Source organism: Amblyomma americanum, chromosome 1 (assembly GCF_052857255.1).
Source record: "Amblyomma americanum isolate KBUSLIRL-KWMA chromosome 1, ASM5285725v1, whole genome shotgun sequence".
NCBI classification, from domain to species: Eukaryota; Metazoa; Arthropoda; class Arachnida; order Ixodida; family Ixodidae; genus Amblyomma; species Amblyomma americanum.
The window spans coordinates 90996310-91021391 of record NC_135497.1 but is presented as its reverse complement, the minus strand read 5'-3'; the positions used below and the strand labels follow the sequence as shown (position 1 = coordinate 91021391).

At 48.6% G+C, this 25082-nt stretch overlaps 1 protein-coding gene across 5 annotated transcripts in view; it reads right to left on the bottom strand.

Annotated features, from left to right (window-relative positions):
• Nucleotides 1-25082, bottom strand: part of LOC144113214 (dual specificity calcium/calmodulin-dependent 3',5'-cyclic nucleotide phosphodiesterase 1A-like) — a 533169-nt gene that overhangs the window by 241498 nt on the left and 266589 nt on the right. The window contains exon 1 of one of the 5 annotated variants that reach the window (XM_077646182.1): nt 13244-13369. The exons of the other annotated variants lie outside the window; for them this stretch is intronic. Within the exon in view, the coding sequence (XP_077502308.1) occupies nt 13244-13334 (91 nt within the window). The 5' untranslated portion in view covers nt 13335-13369. Of the gene's footprint in view, nt 1-13243; nt 13370-25082 lie in introns of those variants that run through there. 5 annotated transcript variants of the gene reach the window in all.

Below are 25082 nucleotides of genomic sequence, written 5' to 3'. Positions count from 1 at the left end.
CACCCACGCGTACGCACACACACACACATACACAGAAACTGGGACAGAAATATGGCGATGTACATACATACAGTTTAAGGTGGGAAAAAGCGCACTGCCACGCTACAAGAATGACCATAAAGTAAGCGCTGAGTCTTTCTTTTCGCTTCACATAAATACTACACTGCCGTGGTGAAATGCGGCCCACCTGTGTCCGTCTACTCGTTAAAATGTTGTCGGCTGCAGCTTTCAACTCATTATAGCTGCATAGTGATTCTGCCAGGTGTCTAGGACTTAACTCAGACATTACAGTTCAGAGCAGTGTCATGATTACAACTCATTAAGCTCTGTAACCTGGCAGAGCTGTGCTTATGATGTGATTGGTTTCAATAGCAGGTTTTTTTTATTATTCATGCGGTTGAGAGCCGCGGCAAAGCTCAGGAACATAATAATTTTGAATGAAGAAGCTAGAACACAATGTATTCTGCTAGATGGCAAAAGCTTTCCCGTACCACGCGGAAATAGCGGAAGAGCCTATTAGCTACCGACTTCGAATCAGGTTTTGCAAGTTGTATTTAGCCAATCAAGGAGAAGCAATTTCAATTTTAGGTGACTATTAGGATTTTACCTCCCATTTTGTGATGTGAATCTGACCACTGGAGGAACGAAATATGATCACTACTAGGCAACTCCACGTATTACATGACATGACTGACCACTACCGCAACTGCTCTCAGTGTGCACCCACCTACAACCGACCAACCTTACTCCTCTAAAAAAAAAAAAACGATTTCTCTGCGTTTGAGTGACAATGCTGTTCTGAACGCGCACGTGATAGCCACTTTTTGCCGTCCGTAGCGCTTTTTCATCGAAGCAGACGTCAGTAATAGAAATATATTTGCTACAGACGAATACAGAAGAAAGAGAACTTTAATTACAAGAGACGTAGAGAGGTCAGCCAGAGGAACTCGTCCCTAACCTGCTACCTCTTACTGGTAGATATGGAAATGAAAGGAAAGGAAATGGGAGAAAGACAGTGCAGGTAGAAGCAGATGATGTCGCTCATATTGCAGCGACTTCCGTTGAGTAAGGCTGGAACAAAGCACAGCCATGTGACCTCTCTCTCTCTCTCTCTTTGTTACGTTTCTCATCATAGTCTGAGAAAAAGAAAGACCTATATTTCAAGCTGAATTAGCTAGCAATTAACATTCAGAAAGTATGTTTGTGATTGCTCCTTCGCAAGAGCGACAAAAAGAACGAACCGCTTAGTAACTGTTGATGGCGCCTCAGTGCAATATCAGAGACCGAACTGTGCTGGAATGATGGGTGCACGGCAGTGTTCATTGACGGTGGCGCTCTGCAAACAAGTTTTACCTCCGTGGTTAACAGTACCACCAATAATTTTCCGAGGAATTTGGATTAAAAAGAAATGAAAAGGGAAGGGGGGAAGTAGATAGAGAAGGGTTGGTTGCCCTTCAAGTTAATTGCGAAGCCGAAGACAAATATGGTGATTTCGACCACATAGCTTCATTCAGGAGAGAGCTCCTTGCTGGCTGCAAAACTCACCTCCCAGTCCCCTCTTCCCTTTCTTTCGCGCCCTTTGTTCCCCTAATTCCCACGTGTGGGATAGCATCCTAGGCGCCGCCTAGTTAACCTCCCTGTGTTTCCGTTATTCCGGTTTCTCTCTCTTTCCTCGTCTAGTGCCGCCATTGACAGCCACGTGCAGCGCCTTTCTTTTTGTGTTATCTCTCTCACGCATTCTTTGCGGGATTTGGAGTGCGGGTGAGTGGCCTGATCAGCGCAATTTCGTGTTTGAATCGGATTCTATTCGATACAGAGGCACGATCACTCCCATGCTCAGTGCATTAACTTCATTAGCGTGTTATTGTGCAACGCTGTTCGAGTCATGAGGAGAGTAATCCTGTCATTAGAGTAGCTTGTTCAAGCTTTTGTTTTCGCTTCGTTCTTTTTTTTCAAGCACTTCTTGATTTCCTCTTTTTGCATCCTTACCCTTGCTCACTATTCACTGCAGCCAGGTGGATGCTGGGCTGGTTGGATTGGATTCATGGTAGATGTAGTACAAAGTAGCGCTTGTGTCGAGTCGTACTTATTGTGCTTTCGTCCTTCGCGCTACTTCCATCATTGTCCACATTGCTATAGCATCTAATTGTCTACCAGCGACTGTTACAGGACGGCAACTCCGAGTGCGTATTTCTCTAAAGCTAATTCACCCATATTAGCCGGGATCATTAAAAAGGTAAAGACAAAAAATTTTTGGGTGCCCGTTTTTCTTTTTGCGTCGGAAGAGCCTTATGGGCCTAGTGATCACGAAAATCTCACCACCACCAGTGCGCAGCGATAATACTGAATTACAAACGATTTTGTACCGGCAGTTCCGGCCTTAGTCGGCGCCAGCGCTGAAGCGCGTCTTGACGTCACGGTCAACCGGCCAATCTGGGCTACCACATTCCTGATGACGTCGCCGTCCCCGGCAAGCGCTGGTGCTCCCTGTGAACAGCCACTGGGTTCGGTGACGTCACGGCAAGTATATCGATGAGGGTGATAATGCCGAGAGGCTGCTCGGAAAACATTCAAAACCACATAAAGTTATGCTCCACTCAACACCTACAACTGAAATTTCATCATCATCATCATCAGCCTGGCTATGCCCATTGTAGGACAAAGGCCTCAGCCATGTCTCTTTAATTAACCCTGTCCTGTGCCAGCTGCGGCTACCCTATCTCCGAAAACTTCTTAATCTAATCCGCCCATATAACTTTCTGCCGCCCTCTGCTACGCTACCCTTCCCTTGGAATCCATTCTGTTACCCTTAAGGTCAAGCGGATATCTTGCCTTTGCAGTACATGCCCTGCCCAAGCCCATTTCTTCCTCTTGATTTCGACTAAGATGTCATTAACACGCGCTTGATTCCTCACACACTATGCCCTCTTCCGGTCTCTTAACGTTACACCTATCATTTTCCTTTCCATAGTTCGCTGTGTTGTCCTGAACTTACGTTGAACCCTTTTCGTTATCCTCCACGTTTCTGCGCCATAGATGACTACCGGTAAGATACAGCTAAGTTGTATACTTTTCTGTTGAGGGATATTACTAAACTGCCATTCATGATCTGAGAGAACCTGCCAAATGCGCTCTAGTCCATTCTTATTATTATAATTATTTCCCTCTCGTCACCCATACCTGGGGTAACTACCTACCCTAAGTAGACGTATTCCCTAAGTAGACGACTGAAGCTTGCTAGAAGGCATCTCCTCGCGCCCATGAAAGAAATCGAATAATTTGTTCGCGTTCGAAATTTTGTGTCTGCGCCCCTTAAACCGTGTCGACGTGCACGTTAAAGGTGCTCGGAAAGGGGCTGTCAATAAATTTGCGGTATGCTAGGATGTTAATGGACGCCGCTGCACAAAAGGCGCCTTCGCGCCTTTCTCTCTCCTTTCGTCACTTTTTGCACGCTGAAATGTGGGCGCTGCTCCTCCGGTCCCACCCACTCGCGCGGGGGGCGGAGCTTCCCTCCGCGGCCATTGCAGCTCCATGACATCAGAAAGAGTTGGCACGGCGAACCAACCTCCGCTGCTGACGTAACGAGCGCTGTATGACGCGTTGCGCACGGATTCGGGTGAATGCCCGGCACCACTGGTCGCCGCGAGGTGTGGAAGCGCAAATTTAAAACAAAATTATTCTAATTGATAGGCTCACTTTTCAGGTCTTGTACGCGCCATGAACGCTCGGTGGACTGCACTCTAAATAATGCAAGCATTTTATAGCCAACCTCGAACCTCCTTTTCAGGGACCCTTTAACATCGAAAACGACAAATTCGTGCAATGGTGGACGTATAAGTGTATATGTGCGTGCGTGCACACGCGTTACTTAATGAGCGTTGCTGGACATTAGGCAATCGTCGGTTTGCTTTGGTATCCTTAGCAACTGGTGCAACCAAGAGATACACGAAGTGTGACCAAGGGCCGAACGGAACAAACGCGTCAGCTCTGCGCTAGTGCAAGGAGGGATAACAGCAGCACATGTAGACCAAAACTCACAAACTCACAACGCTAATCATGTGGCCTACAGGCTCTCTTGCGTGGCCCGCGCAACTTCTAAAAAATCTAGAAGGTGTTAGTATATCCTTTATAACTCGGACAGGACGTCATTATAACAGCGAGAACTGTATCTGCGACGTTTCCCGGTGCCGATGCGTACGTCCGCCCACATTAATACCGTCACCCCCCCCCCCCCCCCTCCCCTTCCCCCAGGTGCACCGTGCCTCGCTCTTCCTTCGTCGTCGCCTTCAGGTGGGATGCCCGCGCAGCCAGAGTCGAGTTACGAGACCCCACACCACACGCATCCCGAGCATCGCGCTTCTTGTAAACTTCGGGTGGGATGTCGTCATCAGGTGAGATACTGCCAAACTCTTCGAAACACTTCTCGGACGCTGCACGTATCCGGGAGGTGAATGCCGCATATATGGGGCTCTTTGCAGACAGGGAGCACGCGGCAGGGACGCTGCCCACAAACACTGCTCAAAAGCATCCTGGAGTCTGTGCCCATACGTTTCATAGAAAAACAAAATTGTAGCCGATCTCGTCGTCGAGAGTTGGAAAGGCGTAGCGCGTTAGAGGATGGCTTATAGATGGTGGTAGCCGCACTCTATAGTATCGGCCAGGTTTATATGCTGCTGAACCTACCCCGCCTTCGCCCGCCTCTGTCCTCTGAGCCAGGCATGATCTTTTCTGCTGGCTACCGTTGTGACGGAGAAGTTCGGAAGTTTCGAATAACTTCAGCTTCATTTTCTCCTACGATGTTCGCCTGAGTTTGCCGAGAATGAGAGCTAAAAGCATTTCATACTTAAAAACTTACACCGTTAGCACCATGCTTCGTAGCTCGAGGCTCTCGCTCTGAAGAAACCGCAAAGGGTGCGCGCGGGTGCGTAAGCCTTATAAGCAATTATAATGTAAGGCGCAGTGGCAGGGACACCTGGATTATATCGTGACGGAAAGGATGAAGGAAGGGATGGAAAGGGCAGATATTAAGATTGGTTTGGTTTGGTTTATGGGGATTTAACATCCCAAAGCGACTCAGGCTATGAGAGACGCCGCAGTGAAGGGCTCCGGAAATTTCGACCACCAGGGGCCGTTTAACGTGTACTGACATCGCATAGCACACGGTCCTCTAGAATTTCGCCTCCATCGAAATTCGACCGCCGCGGCCGTGATCGAACCCGCGTCTTTCGGGCCAGTAGCCAAGCGCCATAACCACTCAGCCACCGCGGCGGCGGCAGAGGTTAAGAAAAAATTAGCGCTTACACTAGCTCTCGCTGAATTTCGCGATGTACGCGGCAAGGTAGGTATTGTAAAGTTTATTATTATTATTATTATTATTATTATTATTATTATTATTATTATTATTATTATTATTATTACCACTATGAATCAGTGGCGTTCGGCTGCTGATCCAAAGGTCACGGGTTCGGTTCTAGCTGAGGCGGGCGTTTATTGGCGGAGGCGAACTACAACAAAAGCTTGTGTGTCGTGTGACGTCAGAGCAAGTTTAAGATACCGACGTGGTTCTAAATTAATCCGGAGACCTCCATTATACAGCGTCCCTCATAGCCCATGTGTCGCTACGGAAAGTTAAATCCCACCAATTCATAAATTTTCAGATTATTATTATCGTTGTCGTGTTTGCCAAATGAATTAAAAAAACCGCCCTCCCCCATTTCACGTTTCTCTGCAGAGAAGCCGGCAACGAATTTCGCGAGAGCACCGCTAGTTTCCCTTTCTACGATGCCTGCGCCGCCTCTCGGAGACTGCAGCTACCACTCTGTGGTTCGCGTCTACAGCACCGGAGCCGGGCTGGCGCCAAAGTCGAAACCGCGGTGTGGTCGAAGCATGGGTCGAAGTCTCGCTCTGGAACGGCAGCCCAGAAAGCGACACCAAGCGGAGATGAGCGACTCTCAGTGAGGGCATGTTTTCTCCGCAAGGCTGCAGGGGGCGCCACTGAACGCGCGCATTCCGTCACAGGGCATCGGCATTCTTTTGATCGCCTCGCACTTGCGTAAGCGCACGCGCGCGCGCGCACCGGCGCTGGCCCATGCGCTGCGCTGGCGATGTGCCGCGGCGATTATTACGGCTTCGAGTCGGGCGCGTTCGTCGCGCTGGGCTTGAAGCACACGTTGCTTATGGAGAGCAGGCAGATATTTGGAAATATTTAATTTACCTCATCTCGAACTGACGTGGCAAATTTTATTCGTTTTCCAGTCGTCGCTTATTGTTCCTGGGTAGCCAAGTGGAACGCGTCATACAAAGAAAATTACGAGAAAAAACGGGATAATTGTGTGCATTAAACATGTCAGTAATCAATAAAGCCACCCGTGACGCTTAAAACTTTTTGAAGCTTTTCCCAACAATTTTCCGTTGCAGCAGTTTTTAAATTTAGTTTTAATTAGTTTCAGCTTTAATATCTTTAGAATATATTTTTTTAAAAAGAAAGCTGTGACACCGTGCATAATGCTGTCTAAGAAGTTGATTCAGAGCTACATAAATGCAATCATAATTATTTGTGGTTGATCATTTCATTACTTTTGAGAGCCGCCGCGGTGGCTGAGTGGTTATGGCGCTCGGCTGCTGACCCGAAAGACGCGGGTTCGATCCCGGCCGCGGCGGTGGAATTTCGATGGAGGCGAAATTCTAGAGGCCCGTGTACTGTGCGATGTCAGTGCACGTTAAAGAACCCCAGGTGGTCGAAATTTCCGGAGCCCTTCACTACGGCGTCTCTCATAGCCTTGAGTCACTTTGGGACGTTAAACCCTCACAAACCAAACCGTTAGTTTTGAGGAGTAAATTCTACATTATTTACTTTAGGCCATACTTCACATTGCATACTTGGATCCAGCCACTGTGCAAAGGTGGTACGTTATTTTTCCTTTCAGTTCCCAAAACAAGCATGTGGCTCAGCATGTTCGCCAGGAAATCAGCTCAAGCTATAATTACAAAGCCCGGAGCGCATCGCACGGACCCACTTCCGTCTAATTTCGATGGGCGGCGAGCAAATGACCAAGCTTTATCGTGATGCGCTGTGGCAACGGGTCGAAAGTGACAGTCGCTATATCTATTCCTTGTGCGGTTGTTAAAACAAAAAAATCAGCTCAGTGTCTGAGCGACCGAGGCACTGAGAGCGTAGTAAAGATCTGTGTCCTTCGGGGGCTCTCATAAAACCCTCACGGTGGTATGACAGCTATGATGTGGCGAGGATCCTTTTCCTTGAGTGGATGAAGCGCACAAAAGACACGGCACATAGGCAAAAACGGACACGACACAGGCGCGTCTTTGCCTATGTGCCGTGTCTTTTGTGCGCTTCATCCACTCAACCTATGAACCAACTTACCCAAGAACATGTTCTACTACAAGATCCTTTCCCTCTCCGAAGCATTCAGTTATCCAGCCGTCTGCGCGCTCAGCGTCGACACACACCCATCGGCCCGCGTCGGCCATGTGTTGGGCAGGTGCTATACACAACCTGGAACTCCATATAGCTTCACATCGATCATTGCTGCTATACGAATAAAATTACTGGAAAGCTCCAGCGGTGCTTTATTTTTGGTCTTGGGTGGCCGAACTTTCAAGTCTGTTTTCTTTTTTTCCTGTGTCGCTTGGTAGTAACAAGTCCATTCCTTAGACGCTTTCGATATTCACCCGGTGCTACTTTTTCGGTTATCATTGGTCATTGGTAAAATGCAAGCAAAATGTTAGCCGGATGCGAAGTTAAGTACGCCAATATCATTTTACAACCACAGCCTTTCTTGACACTTCTCGGCGCGTAAGCAGCAGCGTTATTCAGCACACAAGCCACGGTGAAGCACAGCGCATATCAACTTTGACAAAGCTTGAAAACGTACTATTGGCCATAAAAGTTTAGGAGAGGCGTGTTCTCAGAAACACAACAAAAAATATTGTAGCACCGCCTCGCGACACAGCCGCCTGGCACTGACACTAGCTGATGAAGCATTACAGGGTTTCAAATTGGGGCCACTTGGTTGTGATCATGGACTCTCATTATTGCGCTTTTGACGACGCTTAAACGCAAGAGGGAAACAACGCCTAACATGGATGCGCAAACTGTCAGCTGAAATTTTATTCCGGAGTATACAAACATATATGTATGTACTATATGTATGCATGCGTATATATGTATATACAATATGTATATATATGTATGTACTCCGGAATAAAATCTCAGTCGACAGTTTTCACATCCGTGTTATGCGTTGTTTCCCTCTTGCGTTTAGGCGCTATGAAATTTCATGATGAAGCATGCACGTTCCCAAACATTTCAGGCGGTTGGAGAGCGTGACTGCGTCGAGATAAAAACTTTTCTCTCACACCCGCATCCGCAAACTTTTGTGGCCGATAGTACACGACAAGCTTTGGCATACAAGTCAGCGCTTGCACCTATCTAGCCCGTCAATGCGTAGTGATCGACGAGCGAGTATACGGTGAATAAGGCGGCGGCGGTTTGAGAAGGTCGCGAGTCAGGCATTGTTATCGACGTCGCGGGGCACTATCGCGCCTACATTCCCTCTCTCCTGACCCAAGGCCCTACACTGTGCACAAACATGGGGCCCCATGAACGCGCAAGCGCATATGCGCATTCCAAGCGAGCAAACCGCGCCATGCACCTCAAAACAGAAGCTTCCTGGGAAGCGGTTATTGGCGTGACCAGATTCCTGTTGCTCGCTGCTGCGTTAGCTTCGTGCGGCGAGATGTGCTCTTTCTTGTATCGTTATTGTTATTATTATTGGTACTGCGCCAGGAGACTGCCTACTTGAACGTGGACCTCGAGTGTAGGCGAGAACTGGCCCCCCCGCTCGCCTCGGTAACATCGCGTGACGGCGCCGGACGAAGCTCATTTTTCTTCCTCCGTTAGGGACCGCTTTAGCCGAACACCGCCGCCAAGGCCCGCGCCTGATAAGGCCCGAGGCGGCACCCGGGCCCACCTCGCCCTTTCGCCGGAGCCGTGGGCTGAAGGGCTGCGCGAGTGAAAGCGAGGGGCGCCTTTAAACAAATACAGTCCCGGCCGCTGCATGCAGTCCGAGAGGCGCGGCAGGCGCCAGGAGTTTCGCGAGTGGGGCCCCTTGACGGCCAGGCTCCGGGGCTGGTCGATTTCGTTCACGGCGCATCCCGCATTTTATGTAAATGCCAAGCCCCAGTCCCACGCCCATCGGAGTTTGTTCTTGGTCTGGCGCGATTATTCGGGCCTCTTGACACGCTTAGTGACGGCTTGCCGAAGAACAAAACGAACGCACGCGTCCAGAAGCAAACGCAGAAGAGAGCAAATCACACCGCTGTTATGCAGAAGACACATGCCGCCCCTGGGGCTCTCTTGAAAGGGAAACAGAAGAGCAAAAAAAAAAGTGGGGGGGGGAGAGTAAAAATGGTGGAAACGAAATGCTTGGCCTACAACAGAATAAAAGTAAGCCAGGGTGGGAAGACGGAGGCAGTTCGTGGAACTTCTCCGATATTCCGAATAGAAAAAAAAAACAATCTCCGGAGCCCAGTTCTGTCTCTCTTGCTGAATGCATTAGTCACGCGTCATTTGGGACGATATTGCGGTTTCACGAAAGGGCTGTCCAAGCCCCACAACTGTTTTCCATGGCGGCCCGGTTCTCTTTAGTAAGACGCATCGCGGTCTCAAGTGTCCAGCAGCTGCAGCCGGGAGAAGATTATTCCTTTCCCGCTGCACAAGCAATACGTCAGTCACGAACCAGATCAGCGGCATGTATAAGGAGCGTCTCGAAGAGCCACGTGGAATCATAATTATGCAATGAGACACGAGTCGTGACATGAGCCCAAGTGTTCGCTAAGAACTCCTCTCTGTAAACCAACCATGAAAGAGAAGGTAACTTTCGGGTCATTCTTTTTGTATAACAGACTGCCGTGTAGTACGCGTAGCAAGATGTATATCGCCGCGAAGCTTTCGAGTTTTGTTTGTTCGTGCTGAAAGCCGCCGCCACGCGGCTTTATCGCTTTGTGACACGAAATGCGACCAATTTTAAATCGAATGATCGCGGCCACACACAACTGCTTCTACCCTGTTCCAGATTGTTGTAGCTGCTTTTGGCGCTTTGTCTCGAAAGTTCTTAGCCAGATTTTTTTTATACAGCCGCCGCCGAGTCAGTTGTTTGCGGCCGCGAGACAGTGTAATAAGCAGTTTATATTGGAAGCCGTTTCGCTGTCTTTCTGACTGCGGGAAAGCCGTCATTACTACGTGCAGATATATACGCTTTTTGGCTGCCATTCATATATACCGCAACCGCGCATCTTTCAACGCCGCTGCTACTTGAGGCGTCTTAATCTGCGGCTAGCACACAAAGTGTCCTTTACGTTGAGAGCCTGTTCCGGACAGGAGCAAGCGCACAGCTAAACCAACCGCGTGGTTACAGAATGGACAAAGAAAGTTAGTGTAATTTTGCAGGTATTGCGAATATGCTATAAGCCGACACAACTAATTTATCAGCTTAATGTCTGGGTCCTAAGGTCGTGGAGTACCGACAATTTACAGAGTTGGGAAAGGGGCTTTTCAAGAACATAATTTTAAATACTAAGAATGCTTTCAGCATAACAGCGCAACGGCACAAGCCAAAGAAGAGAGGCGAAAGGAGCAAAAAGTAGGAAACAGCGCTGTTTTAGCAAAAAACATGACCTTAAATCTACAGTGCCAACTAACCCAACAATTAACTTTTCTAAGGAATGCCTTTTAGATGGTGTGGCACCGTCGAAGGGCTGTTCTTCACAGACAAAATTTCCTGTGACCATTAAGTTTGGGCTCAGCTGTAAAAACCGAATACCTCTTTCAGTTAGGCTAGATTATCAAAGTTTGAGTATCTGCTGTCCTGTTAAGAACGCTGCGCTACATTTCGACGGCACCGCAACGCGATGCCTATTGGTCAATTTTATATCGGCGTTTACATGAGAACCTCGATCTGCAGTTTACCACCCTCCAGATGTTTACAGCGCTCGCACTTCGCTGCGGCGCCATCATAACCTCCCGACTAAAACCAATAGTGAGTTTTTTGGCACCCGAAAGTGCGTCAGAGCACGGTTATATGGATAAACGAAGAATCAGATTTAAAGTTATAAGCGGGCTATAACTTAGTACTGGCGAGCATTCGGTTATCAGCAGGGCTGGAGCACGTTGAGCCTAGAGGTTCACAGCCGTGTGCAAGAACCCCACCCCCTCGGCGTAAGCGTTGCCAGTGCCCCTTATAACCCGTAGCTAAAGTACGTCTCATAACCCACGGCCAAATCAGACAAGGTCTCAGCCAAGTTCCCGGTATAGCCAGCAGTTATAAAACACACCATGTCAACTTTAAAATTGGCTCTTCCACGGTGACTCTTCTCTTATGTTTCTCTTATCCATATGAGTAAGGTGGGGCAAAATGCGACACAAATTTACAAATCGTCAACGTTATTTTTAATTCAGAGGTATTAAAATACAAGCACTGCTGAATAATTCCCTACCGTCCTCGTATCACGCTCACCAAATATGATAGGTTCAGGTGAATCGGAACGCAGCACAATTAACGAAATTTATAACTTCAAAATGTGGCGTTTAGCACTACCAATTGGGAAAAATGATACATTGCACGGGGTGAAATAAGACGCCTATCAAAAATCGCCATATTACTCACACTTGCAATGAGTACACACAAAAATTTCTCCAAGGATATCTAGACACTCTTTCGGATCCTATTCGGGTTACAGACACTGTACTAAAACCGAACCCGGCGCTGTTTTTTTTTTTTTCCATGGCCCACTACAGTTTAAGCACTTCTACCATCACGCTCTGCGTGTACTAGCCTGGCGACGCGTTTTTTAAAAATTTCTTGCCTTTATTGCAACTTAATTTTGTTTTAGTGTCAGTTGTTGCTCTTTCGCACAGCCGTGTTGAATGGACACGCGATTTGGTTCTAATCAGAGCGGTTGAACATGAGATCTTTAATGCGATTCTACGGGCTGCATCAAACAGAGCTTGCTGCATTGTCAGAATGTGTTGTACGAGTAGCTATAGTTGTTCGTACCCACCGGTCACAATGCGACGCTGAGGATCGCAAAAGTTTTTATACAGTTTCTACGCCTTCGCGCAAGAATTCTTGAACTTGCATAAGATAAAAACAATAATCAATTGTAATAACTAAACACTTGCGTTAATCTAGGACGCGAGGTTGATTGAGCTGGACAGTTTTGAAAAATCTGGCGTGCAGAATTTCGCGCCAATTGTCGACCTGTACAACATGAACTGGTGGGCGAGTTGGTCAGACATGTTTCTTGTAAACCAGCGCAGCGGCTCGAAGCCAATCAGCGCTGTGTTTTGTCCCTTCCCTGTTTGGCTTCGAGCCGTTGCGCTGCTTTACAAGAATTGTCGACCAGTTTCGCGTTCACTAAGGCTCACTTCTCAATTTTTTTTCTCTGCTTAGACGGCCCAATCTGGTTAATGTTGCTCGCATTTGCACTGGACACGTGGCTAGTCATAGCACGTAAATATCAAGTTATTATGGTTGCTAATTTGAAAAGTAGGAGGCGCTAAGCAACAAAATGTCGCGTTTTGTCCCATGTCGAAGGGTGCCTCGATCGAGCGCGTCGTCCTGCCCACCTTTGTCGTGTCTGTTTTGCGTTGCGCCTTCGTATGAACCAGAACCATGTACCAATTAGTCCAGCAACATGCTCTAATTGAGTACCTCGATACCCGTGCCTACCCACCATGTCGCTTACACGCACAGTGTGCATGCAGAACTCGACCCCCCCCCCCCTCCCCCCCCCCCCCCCCGCCACATGCTGGACACCTCGACTTGTCAGTTCGTTCATTCCATACACAAAATATACGATACCCTCTTTCGATAACGGAATGTCCACGGCGTGGCCGTTGACAGCGCTAATGGAGTGGCTATCTGGACGATGAGTGACTACTCGCTGGGAGAAAAGGAAGTTATTTTCCCCGAAATAAACACGCGCCTTCTGTTTGTAGTTTGGGGTCTTTTTTTTTCGTGGAATCGGAGCTAAATGCGCCGCTATTAAGTGAGGACAACGAGAAATCAGCTCACCGCTCTTCCATAATACCGCTGGAGTTTTGAGGGAGCACCTTCACATCCTTAGGTAAGCGAGTACGGGGGCAACACCATACACGCGATAACCCACCAGCGGCTTTCGCGAGACGTGTAAGCGACACCAGAGGAAAGCGACTGCTACTTACCACCCCGGATGCACACTCCACTCACACAGAACACACGCGCACACACACACACACAGACGAATGCGCGCAAACGCTGGTTTCGACGCTGCATTCGGTGTTCGAGCGGAAGCAAACACGCCAAGCTCCTGTGCCACCTCTTCTCTTTTCTTCGTCTATCTTCTTTTTATGCTTTTTTTTTTCGGGAGCAGTCGGGGGGGGGGGGGCGGAGGGGGAGGAGGTAAGTTTCTTCAGCCGCGCCATTCCTTCTTTTTTTTTTTTCTCGCTCTCATATTTATCGGGGACAAGTTGCTTCTTGAGTTTCAGCCGTTGCCAAGGCGTGTCTGATTCCCGAGGGACAAGGCAGGGTTGTTTGCAAGAAAAGATCAGTGACTCAGTCCGCCGGGCCTTGCATTCAGATTGTTGAGCTTATTTTGTTTCCCCCCCCCCCCCCCCCTTCTTGGAACATGGCGCGCGTCCTTCGAGTCTGATGAGACTATGTATAGGCCCAGCTCCGGCCTGCACCCCCGCAACCCAAGCAAGCGGGTCTGTTGTTTCCGCTTCGCGGAGAAAAGTGATGTCCGTGAAAAGGACGGGTGTAGGGAGGCGTGTTTACGCAGATCTCCGGGCCTCCTCGCGCCGCGTCTTCTGCGCTGCTTGAAGGTGGGTGCGCGAGTGGTAGTGCGCGCGAACGGCGTACGCAGTCACTAATGCCGGTTCAGTGAGATTTATTTGCTTGTTTGTTTCCACAATAAGGCCGATGATTTAGTCTGGTGAAGGAGCGACAATACAGAGAATGAAAAACTGATTGAGGTGCATAATCATTAAATAAACGCTAGATGAACGAAAGTTGCGTAGGATTAAATAAATGCCGTACGAGCTAGTAGTAATACAATGATCAGAAAACGTAGTCAATGATGAAATAAGCGAAGTAGATGAAGAACGATGAAGAATGTAATACGCAATGTTTTTTTTTAACTGTGCCAACGAATTTTAGACAGCCCTTATAGCCCTGGATCGCGACTTCCGTACATTTAAAAAAACAAACTTGCCAGATGAAGTATCAAGAAATATTTGCCACCCACGTAGTTTTACTATTATTCACAATTTTTAAACAAGATAGGGGGCTTCAGAAATTCTAAGTGTGCTGTTATGGAGACGCGATGACCTCAAAACGCAGCCCGTATTCGCGGCGAAACTTCTCCGCGCTGCACGTCACAGGTACCTCGCCAGCGTCAATTGTGAATGCCTGGCTTCATTATTTGCCAGCGCTTCTTGGTTCGCAGGGGGCCAGGTGGCGTCCTGAAGGTGATTTTCGAAACTATATCTAGGCCTTGAAACACCTGTTTCCGGTAAATTATGGCAGGAACCGCAAAAAAAATAACGGTTTTGCCCTAATGCGGCCGTAGGCGAGAAAAAAAAAATTATGAAAAACGGCGTCGCTATCAGGCACGAACCATTCATTACATGCGCATTTAAATAAAAAGTCCTATTGTCGGATAAAACCCAAGAACGAAGCGGCAGCTGCCGCTTAAACAAGGCCCTCCAGCCAATGGCGACGGCTGATTTTCATAATGCCGTGGTTAATCATATTAAACCGTGGTTATTCCCATTTGATGCGCCACAACCTACGATTTCGCGCTACCAGGCCCAAGGGGATCGGTCAAGGGAAAATGGGGAGATCGGCCGACGCCATTGGCTGGAAGAGGGTCCTTTGACGGGGGGAAGCCGTTTCGTTCTTGAATTGTGTCCAACTGTTGCCCCCCCTCCCTGCATTGTCCGGGATAGTCCCCCCCCCCCCCCCCCCCACCCCTTGCATTGTCACGCTAGCAGGGTCATGAGAATCTGCCGACGCCATTGGCTGGAAGGGGCCGGTGCTTCGACGGGGAAAAGCCGCTTCGTTCTTGAGTTGTATCCGACTATAGGCGATCCTCGGTTGATCGTTTGAATGCGCTAGCATTTGCTGTTGCTGCTGATTCCCTTGTAGCTAATACCCATACATATGGAATTGGTCATCCCTACTTTACTTTTATACATCGCTGGGAGAGCTCATAACAATCCAGTCAGTGATGCATGGTTCTTAAATAAAAAGAGCACTTAAAGCAATTTACCAGTGAGTTTAATGATGTTATTGCACGAGAATACCGATTTCCGAGTGTAAGTGTAATACCACGAGAAATAAATGAAGATATTGTAGGTGTTCATTTCATAAATATTTTTTAAATTAGCTGAAATAAAAAATTGAATCCACATGTAGGATTGCTGTTCGAAATAGACGGTAAGCGCTTCTTTTATGGAGGTCACAGAGTGGTGTGCGCCCATATGCGTTTTATACTAACCTTAATATTTTTTTTTCCTGAATTCTTCCAAGTTTATTATTTTTTTATTTGTAAAAGTATCTCTTATGATTACTGCATGCGTATTCTAAGATGGGTCTAACGATAGTGTTATAGGCAAAGCGGCGCGTAGCAGGGCGGCTAAATTGAGGGAGCTTCGTAAGAACTACGTAATTGGAACGTTTCTCGTGCCTCATTTCGTTCAAGGATTCAAAACCATTTTAAGTTAAAATCTCGTTCATCTGGAAATAAGTATACGTTCTGTATTGCTAGCAACAGTACTTGAATGCCATTCTGCCTAATTGAGTGATTTTTACGTTCAGAAGCAAAAGAGGAGACGCGCTGCACTGGAGTGCTCCTAATTAATTTCGACCACCCGGGTCTCTGAAACGTACGCCGAAACCACAGCGCACGGGAATTTTTGCATTTCACCTCCGTCTAAATGCGACCTCGGTGGCAAGCTTTGATCCTGCTGTCTCGTGCTGAAAGCCAAACGCCAGAGGTACTGCGCATACGCTCTATTCGTTTCTGCCACTAAGTCACTGCGGTGGGCGGGACTTGAATGCCATTTTCGCAAAATAAATGGCATCCTGTTGAAGCGCAGTTCACGCCAAGCGAAGTGCCGCTATGTAAACTTTTGTGAAAAGAAAACAAACAAAAACTTACCGCGTGACCAACAAATAGTTTGGTTTATGGGGGTTTAACGTCTCAAAGCAACTCAGGCTATGAGGGACGCCGTAGTGGAGGGCTCCGGAGATTTCGACCACCTGGGGTTCTTTAACGCGCACTGACATCTCACAGTACACGGGCCTCTGGAATTTCGCCTCCATCGAAATTCAACCACCGCGGCCGGGATCGAACCCGCGTCTTTCGGGCCGGCAGCCGAGCGCCGTAACCACTCAGCCACCGCGGCGGCTGACCATCAACTATGCTACAAATTTCAGCTTTAGCTAGTTGCTTAACCCGGTCTCCCTGTGGCGTTAGTGAGGATTTGAGAACGTGTCGCTAACCGAACGCGCAAAGCTGAGGTGGTTGCCCTTTGAAATGACCCTCGAATGCCCGAGCCCCAGCCCCATGGTTGCCCTCTCACTTGTATCCAACGGCTTCGATTTCGTGGGCGCGTGCAGTTCCTGGTCCTGACGCCGTCGTCTTCTCTTATCCGCATCGCGAACCAGGATCCTCTCGCCATTGACTATTTCACTCTTCTTCGCGGGCGTGCAACTCTTCAAGTAGTCGTCGCAATAGCGCCACGTGACGTGACATCATAAAAGCTCACGACTTCGGACGAAACGAAACCGTCACATGTCTCACTAATAGCCAGTGCTGTAAAAAAAACACCGGCCGCCAAGCTGATCTAATGTGTTATCATCTGTCGGCTTTTGCAGACCCTATGCGATTTTTCACGACACAAAGCTCATCTTACCTCATTTCCTAGATTGTGCTTTTTGATGTGGCTTTCACCGAAACAGCTTGCTGTCATTACGCTAATGAGTCTGTCAACATCACGCGCACGCGGCTACCACTTTGTAAGAGACAACATCGTTTGCGTATACCCGACGAAATGCACTGCTGACGCCACTGACATTCGTGAGGTTCGTGACATCACGCTCGGGCGCCCCCATCCATACTCGCAGCGCACCGGCGGCGGTGTCACGTTACGCCAAGAAGGAAAGTGCCACAGCTGCAATCCTCAACACCCCACAGTGCTCAGCGCCGACAGCGGTGCCTCGCAATTGAGAGTTATGAGGCGAGCGCGCACACGCAATCGTGCTTACGTGTAAACCGAAACTATGCCTGGCTCTCCGACTTCGTAGCCCGCGTCCTCCACGCTTGCCGAGGCGAAGGGGCGCACGGACAAGCAGCACGTTTCTCTCGCTTTCCGCTCGTTGCACGCTGCAGCATTGTGCGCCGCTGCTGTGCCTGCGATCCGTTTTACTTGCCTGCAACTGCCCAGTCGGCGAGCGCATTGCCGCGAGAGGGATATTAACCACCGGAAGCCTTGTTAGTGCGCCCAAAATGCTTGCGCGGGAATATTATGGGAGCGGGCATTGCCACGCAAGCCAGAAAGGGACGGACGCGGCGAGCTAACAAAAGCTTGCTCGCATGTGTACTCGCAGCGAAACAGAAATACACAGCGACGCAAGGAAATGTGACAGGGAAGCGTGAAGCTCCAGCGCTGGCTGTAACCGGATGCCACGTTTACTGCTCGGCTGTGCTGTGAAAAAAGTGAAGCTGAGTCCGAAGCGTGAAGGCAGAGGGCTAGCTTTCCGGGTAGAGGGAATCGAAAACGAACGACTCTTTGGGTTGATCGCTATTCGCGTATATAAAAAGACCGAGATAAAAATGGAAAGAAGCAAAAAGTAACGCATATAATAGCGCCCAAGACAATTTGTTCATCATTTAAATCTGGGTAGGATTTCCAATATAAGTTGTCATTTCGCGACGTTCATTCTGTAGGGGGAATTACTTATCATAAATAAATGCTTCGATTTTACTTCTTTTTTTTTTCTGAGGGAGCCTGCAGAGAAACTCTGAGCAGTTTTTTTTTTTTTTACGGGAGATTTGTATGACGGATTTCGTCGCGACTTACTTGAGTTCGAGCTAATTGACTGCACTAGCTAAGCAATGACGGTACGATTCCTTTTTTGCAAGTATACTAGAGTTGCTTTTAGGTTGACGGGTGCAAAAAAGCATCAGTTCTAAAAGACTGTATCCAAATTGTTTTAATTCTGCCAATTTTACGGCAAAATCACAATCACTGCTTGAAGAAAAAGAGACTGGACTCTGCAGAAACCTAACCACCGATTGACAATTTCGGCCACCGCGTGCAAAACTCTACGTTCCATAGCGCGAATGTGCTGTAGACCGCCGCCACCAGTGTCGCTTCGCATAATCGCGCACTTTCTCCTGACTAACGAGACGCTACTAACTTTCTGTTCTGACGCGCGCGAGCACACTTATGGTTTCTTTTCGACTATACAAGTGCAAACAGTTGGAAGAGCAGGCTTAGATTAGCTCCGACACGGCGACTGCACGACTTGGCGGTGTTGCGTCGGCGAGCAGACAGAATTACACACGTCGAACTTTAAACGCTTTCAGAGCTCACGTGCGAAGCTCAAATACCTGCGAAGCTAGCTATACAAATTACATTATCGCTGGAGAAAACAATGCCATCTACTGCTTTAACTCTAGTTATGTCTGTTTTATCAGTGCTTGGAGCCCCTGCGGGCCCCTTCGCAATAGTAACATACCGCAGAACGATGATATTTTGACGATGGTAGCCCGATTACGGAGCCGTCTTCACAAACCAGTTTGATAACATGACGTCTGCATTGAATAGCTGACACAGTTTTCGCTGACCTCTGTAATGCCTGTGGTCGTGAAGAAACGACAAAAATAATTAAAAACAAACCCTTTGGCGGCTGACGCGGAAGAATTCAGCTGTAAGAAACTTACATAGACGTGTAAGTTTTCTCCAGAATGGCTATTCTCAAGTGTCACGCCGATCCTCCGGTGTTTTTTTTTTTAACTCCGTATTAGATAGAAACGATTCCAGGGTTCCATTAGCGATTCCACGTTATAACGCCGACGACTGAAACATTATATGAAGTGGGCTCAGTTCGAAGCAGCCAGCTATGGAAAAAACGACGCATTAACCCCCGATAGAAACGTTGTGCAACGTTTCTTCTCCTAGAGAGAGAGAGAAAAAAAAAACCCCGCTCATTATACGGGCTTTCACCGATGACCCCAAGGCGACCGGGTGCTTCTGAATTGATGGAGACTTTGTCGCGCTGAGGCCGAAACTCACAGCGGCTCGAGTGCGAAAACGCGCTCGGGAAGCAAGAGGGGACACAGAAAAAGAGCGCTTGTCCCGTGCAGTGCTCACTCCCCGGCGGGACAATGAAAGGCAAGGGCTCTCCATCGCCGAGAAAGCTGGCGACGCCGTGGGAGAAAGCCATTTAAGCGAAGCCAGGAGCGAGGCTTTTTTTTTTTTTTGCGCAGGCACCGGAACACGCGAGGGAGGACAGGGGCCTCGGGGCACGCATCATCGCGAGAGGCATCGTAGAAGGCGGACGGAGGGAGGGGGGGCACGACAGACGTCTTGCGCCCCGAGGGAGGCGCGCTGCGGCCACTCTGCCGGCACCCGAAGACGCCGGCGGCGTGCCGCCACGCCACGCGTCGCAGCTTGAGGCCCCGGGGCATGGAGCAGACACGATTCGTGACGAGAATCCTGCCGAGGAAGGCGACCTGAAACGCGATGACGTCAGGAAGCCAAGGTATACGACGCCAACTGTCTCGGACACTTGTTTCGCGATTCGACGTTGTGGGCTTTTTTTTTTTTTATTCACCGCCTCTGATCCCGTTTCGGACATTCTATTGAAGTATGTCGTTGTTTACCCAGACAGCTATGTAGATTAGCTTGACATCAACATTTGCGAATCTTCTTCCTGTCTGATTTCAGCTGCAACGGCTCAGAACGAGAAGAAGAGTGTGGAGCCGAACCTGCACATCTGAGCTCAACACGGGGTCGAATTTCCAGGGGAGGGTGTATTGACGTGGATACTTCTCTTACCGTAAGCGACGCGCACGGCATATCACAAGGGTCTAAGAGATCTCCCCAGCAAAAACACGCCTGTTACACGACAGCTCAATAGCCCTGCAGGCACTAGACACGCTGGCATCCCCCCTCCAAGTGCCAGCCCCCCTCCAAAGCAAAAGAAGAAAGTAAGACCAGGAAATTAACCTATACACTAATTAGCCTAAATTAACCTATATTTCGTAACCGCAAACGCACGGCCCTGCTGTAGTGTGCCGACACACGCAACGAAGGCTGAGCACAAAGCGCACAGCCATACTTGCGTACAGGTAAGCTAAGAGACAGAGATGAGAGCTCTACTTGCTTTCAGCAATAACTACAACAAATAGTTCTGGTCCAGAAGCGTTCTACAGAATTTCCGCACCAGAAAAAAATGTTGTTACCATCAAGATCAAAACCCACACCACGCATGCGCACCTCTTCTTCAATTCTTGGACCAGACATCACTTATGGAGCAGACAAGCGTGCGGAATGCAACCGCCTTTCTCACCACAAACGCCGCAGACAGAAGTCTGCTCATAGCACGTTCTCGCCATGGAGGACAGCATACACAATCAAGACTAAAAGGATCGCCTCCGGGCCGGCCCAAATAGATGGACGCTCACACATCGCTTCGAGCCTGTCCGTGTCGTTCGCGAATCTATATCGCGCCCATGGGTGCGTACGATCCCCTACTAGCTGCGCTGAAAAGACCACCGTCCGGGCCCCGTTAGACTCAAGCACGCACGTACAGTACGTCGCAGCCTTCATTATCTTCTCACAACCTAATGCGAGCTCTTCTGCGGCTTTAATATTAACGAGCGCTAATTTGCCGCTATAGGCACTTGAGCGTGCTTGACTCATTACCCGGCTGCTCCAGTTAATTTCTCCCCGGGCGTCCCCTCTTGCGAGCGTTGCCCTTTCGGGGGCCCGCTCGCATCGTGCGATCAGTCAGCCGCACCGAAAAGGGGGGGGGGGGGGGGTGCGAGAAACTAACGCGGAGGCCGTGGAGAAGCAAATCGAGCGAAAGTCGAACGCTTTATCGAGAAAAGAGTGGCTGTATGTATCTTCTTCCTCCACGAGCTCGTTCGACGGAGATACGCAAGCAGTCGTCTGCGTCGTTGCACGCGCTCTCCAGCTTAGGGATTATTTCTTGATGCAGAAGCTCCCTTCGCGACAAGGACAGTGCGAAGGGGAAAAAACCAAGCAAGGGAAAAAAGAAGGCAGCAAACGCATAAACAGAGCAGCTCCGACACTGGAGCACTGCAACTTCGGCGATGGTCGCGCGATTTCCGTCGTAGTTAATGATGCTATTTCCCCGCCGACACGGATTAAGAAGGCGGCAGTCCTAGGGGTTCCATCGCACAAAGCTGCGCCGCCGACTCGCTGCTTCCGGTCTGGGACGCGTGCTCGCCTGGCTCTGGATTCGAACAGTGCCGCTCTGTTTCTTACCAAAACGTTCCCGGAAGTTAACCGATACTCGAAAAGGTCGTTGCAGGCGTACAAGTAACCGTTCTTGACAGGCAGGAAAAAAGTGGTAGGGTTTTACCATAGTCGACGTGCGAAAGCATGTATTTAACCTGTTTGGCTCATGGTTGTGCTTTGCTCATGGTTGTGACGACCTCTTAGACTCAGGTTAAGCTCTGATCGAGGTTAAGCTGATGTGTTCGCTACGCAGATGGAAGTTGATGAAGACGACGAAGTGCAATGCACAGCCTGAGATTTCGTTGCAGTTATTTGTCAGTCGCTTGAGATAAGCATGGATGACTTTTTCTCCTGTTTGTATCTGCAACAAACCCTGGCCAATCCTCCACCGTGGGTATGTGCCTAACAACAACAACAACAACAACAACAACAACAACAACAACAACAACAACAACAACAACAACAACAACAACAACAACAACAACAACAACAACAACAACAACAACAACAACAACAACAACTACACGAGGTGTGATCGGCTGCGGCGATAGCATAGTTTTCTCGTGCAGTGGCCAGCGAAGCTGCTGATCTCTTCGCGTCGCCGCCGTTTCGAAACCCAGTTACGGCAATGTTTATTTTATTTGTGCATCCTCAAGGTCAGGGACGCCACAAGATTCTTGGTTGGGTTTGTCCCCGTGAAGTGCTTTCGCTCTTAAAGGCGGAGACTTAGACGCGGACGCTATAGGAGGCGGCGATTTGCACTGCGCACTCGAGAAAGCCATTGCACGTGTAGGATATAGGAAAGGAGCCCGGGAAATACCTTCCTCGACGTTTCCACAACTCGAGAAATAATCGCCCCGTAAAGCATCGCAAGCTCCTTGTCCCATTGCAGTGAATTTATACAAATACAGGAATGCCTATTTTCAGGAAATTGCTAATGGGAAGATAAAAAATGTTGCAGGATAGAGCGGTGTGGCGTAAGTAACCTCGGTCCGCAGGGCACACAGTAGGCAGAGATTTTTTTTTTTAATTTGTTCACCCTCGCCCATCTAGCCTTTTCTTTCCCTGCCTCTGCCCTTCCGAGCTTTGTCGCTTTACTCACAGGCATGGATTAACGTAGTTCCTTAAATGTCAGTGCACTTGGAAGAAACAAAATATGTTGTCATGGCATGGAAGTAAGCTGCTATTTATGATCTTTACCAGAAAGGCTGGTGGGTCACCCGGGCTAAAAGGTGTAATGAAACAGCTTGACGAGCTTGATGATTTCAACGCCCCAAGAAGCTTTTGGATGGAGTAGCTACTACGGCTTTGACTGTGATCCTTCCCGGTGTGAGGTCGAAGGCAGCCGAACTTCCGGCTGGCTAATTGGAGCTAGGCATTGGCTAGAAAGTTTTTGTTTAGTCTGTACTCATGTAGTTGGGCGCTCCGATCAATCTCTGCAGATGCTGACAGCCTGAGGGAATACCGTGGCCTCGATTTACGATCCGGCTGTTTATAGCTGCGCTGAATCTAGGTCGACTGCATCTGTTTGGATGGATAGAGCAATGATTGGAAGGACGTATCGGATTGCCTGCCATATAGAAGCTGTTCGCGAACGCTACAATCATGGGAGCAAACCTTACCATAATAGCCCCCCGTTAACCCACCGCTCGGGTCAGTACGTTTTATAGCTCCATGATTATTTTTCGTCGCGAAGATTGCATTACATTAGAGGCTATGATCGCGTTCCATATACCAACAGAAATGGGGACACGTGCCCACCAGCCAGTTTGATGTGTCCTTACCGGAAGGTTGATCTCAAAGCAGCCAATTTCGCTGTTTAATGCAAACTGTCACGTCCTTTGTTACTTTTTTTTTTACCTCGTCGCCAGAGTCAACAAGGGTACGAAACCTGACATCCATTTCCGGTTATAATCTGAGCCGTGCACAGAGGAAAGGGAAGCTGCACAACGACTGCACCTCAGTGGTGGTGGTGCGGGCACTGAGTCCCGGACCCTGCAACTAGGAAGATTTCGCAAAACTGTGTAGGCGTCTACAGCAGCCGCTTGGCTGTGCTTAGTTCAATGTCAGAGGTAAATGTTCCTTTCTCTGAAACCTGCTATTCATTGCGGAATTCCCTCAAACAGTTTGGAATAAGTCTGGTGACAGCATGATATTAGGTAAAGGCAGCCTGGTTACTTTTGGTGAAGACGGTAAGTGGTAAACCTCCGAGTGTGCACAACAGGCTGTTCTCATGAAACGAATTAAAGCCATCGGCCACCTGTATCAGTCTTTACGCCTACTACCACGCCCAACTTTCTCTCTGATGCGTGTGCACTTTCGTTGACAAAGGCGTGAAGGTAAGTTTAGGCACTTGAAAAAAAAAAAACCAGTCACAAAAGACAAGGGACAAGAGAAAGAGTGTACACGCCACAACGACCAGTCGTTGTGGCGTGTACACTCCTTCTCTTGTCCCTTGTCTTTTGTGACTGTTTTTTTTTCAAGTTACTATGAACCAACTGGCCCGCATTTCAACCCTTCTAAGTTTAGGCATTCCCTCGCTACACATTTCGTTCCTGTCCCCTTCTTTTATCTCCTCTTCCCGTCCCCCAGAGCAGAGTAGCAGGCCAGATATTTATTTTTCAGGCCAACCTCTCTGCCTTTTCCTATCAATAAACCCTCTCCCCCTTGTTCCTGTCCCAAGTGATACGCTGCAGAGAAACCGCACCAAAAGACACGCATACACGCGAAACGATATCAGGCACTAAGACTCGAGCTCGTGGTATATAAAATACGCGGTGCTCATTTTTAGCATAACGGACATGAATACGCATCTCTTTGAGACTAATTAATTCGTCCTCAATAGTGTTGGCGAAGCAATTTGCGCATGCTTTGCTATACGGCCGTTACCGCTTCGTTCTCGTTGCAATCATCATTTGCACTGAGGATACAGCCGGCGAGTTTACGACCGCCTTGCGAATGTCGTGACACAAGCAGCTCCTCAAAAACGTTTACATGCGGGGCCCGTATCTGACTAGGCCATATATTCAAGTGCTGCTTGATGGGGTGCACTTTCTCTGTGAAGATAAAATTTACGAGCGACCACGGACGTATACCATCTGTGCTGTAATGAGGAAGACACCGTAAACTGTCCCCCTCTCTTTTCACCCGCCTTCCCTTCAAAATATGGCGCAAATGCTGCAAAATGTAGGAAGAATAGGAATTGTGGCGTTTCCGGTTAACATGTTCTTATGAGCTTGCTACAACTTGGACCGCTACTGCCAAGCTACTACTATGCGGCCCCGTTTATCGGTTTACGTGATTAAGAAATTATGATTATATTGTTATCGCTGGCCCAAAATTTCCCTCTTCAACGCAAGTAAGGCACTGACTGGTGCTATTGGATTCAAGTAGTCTTACTGCAGCTACGTGGCGGCGTGAATCAGCGTATGCGTATATGAACCGGTTCCAACCTTAGTTTATTTCGGGAATGTGCTGTAAGCTTATTACGAAGGAACACGATTGGCTTTACGGCTGACACCTTGCT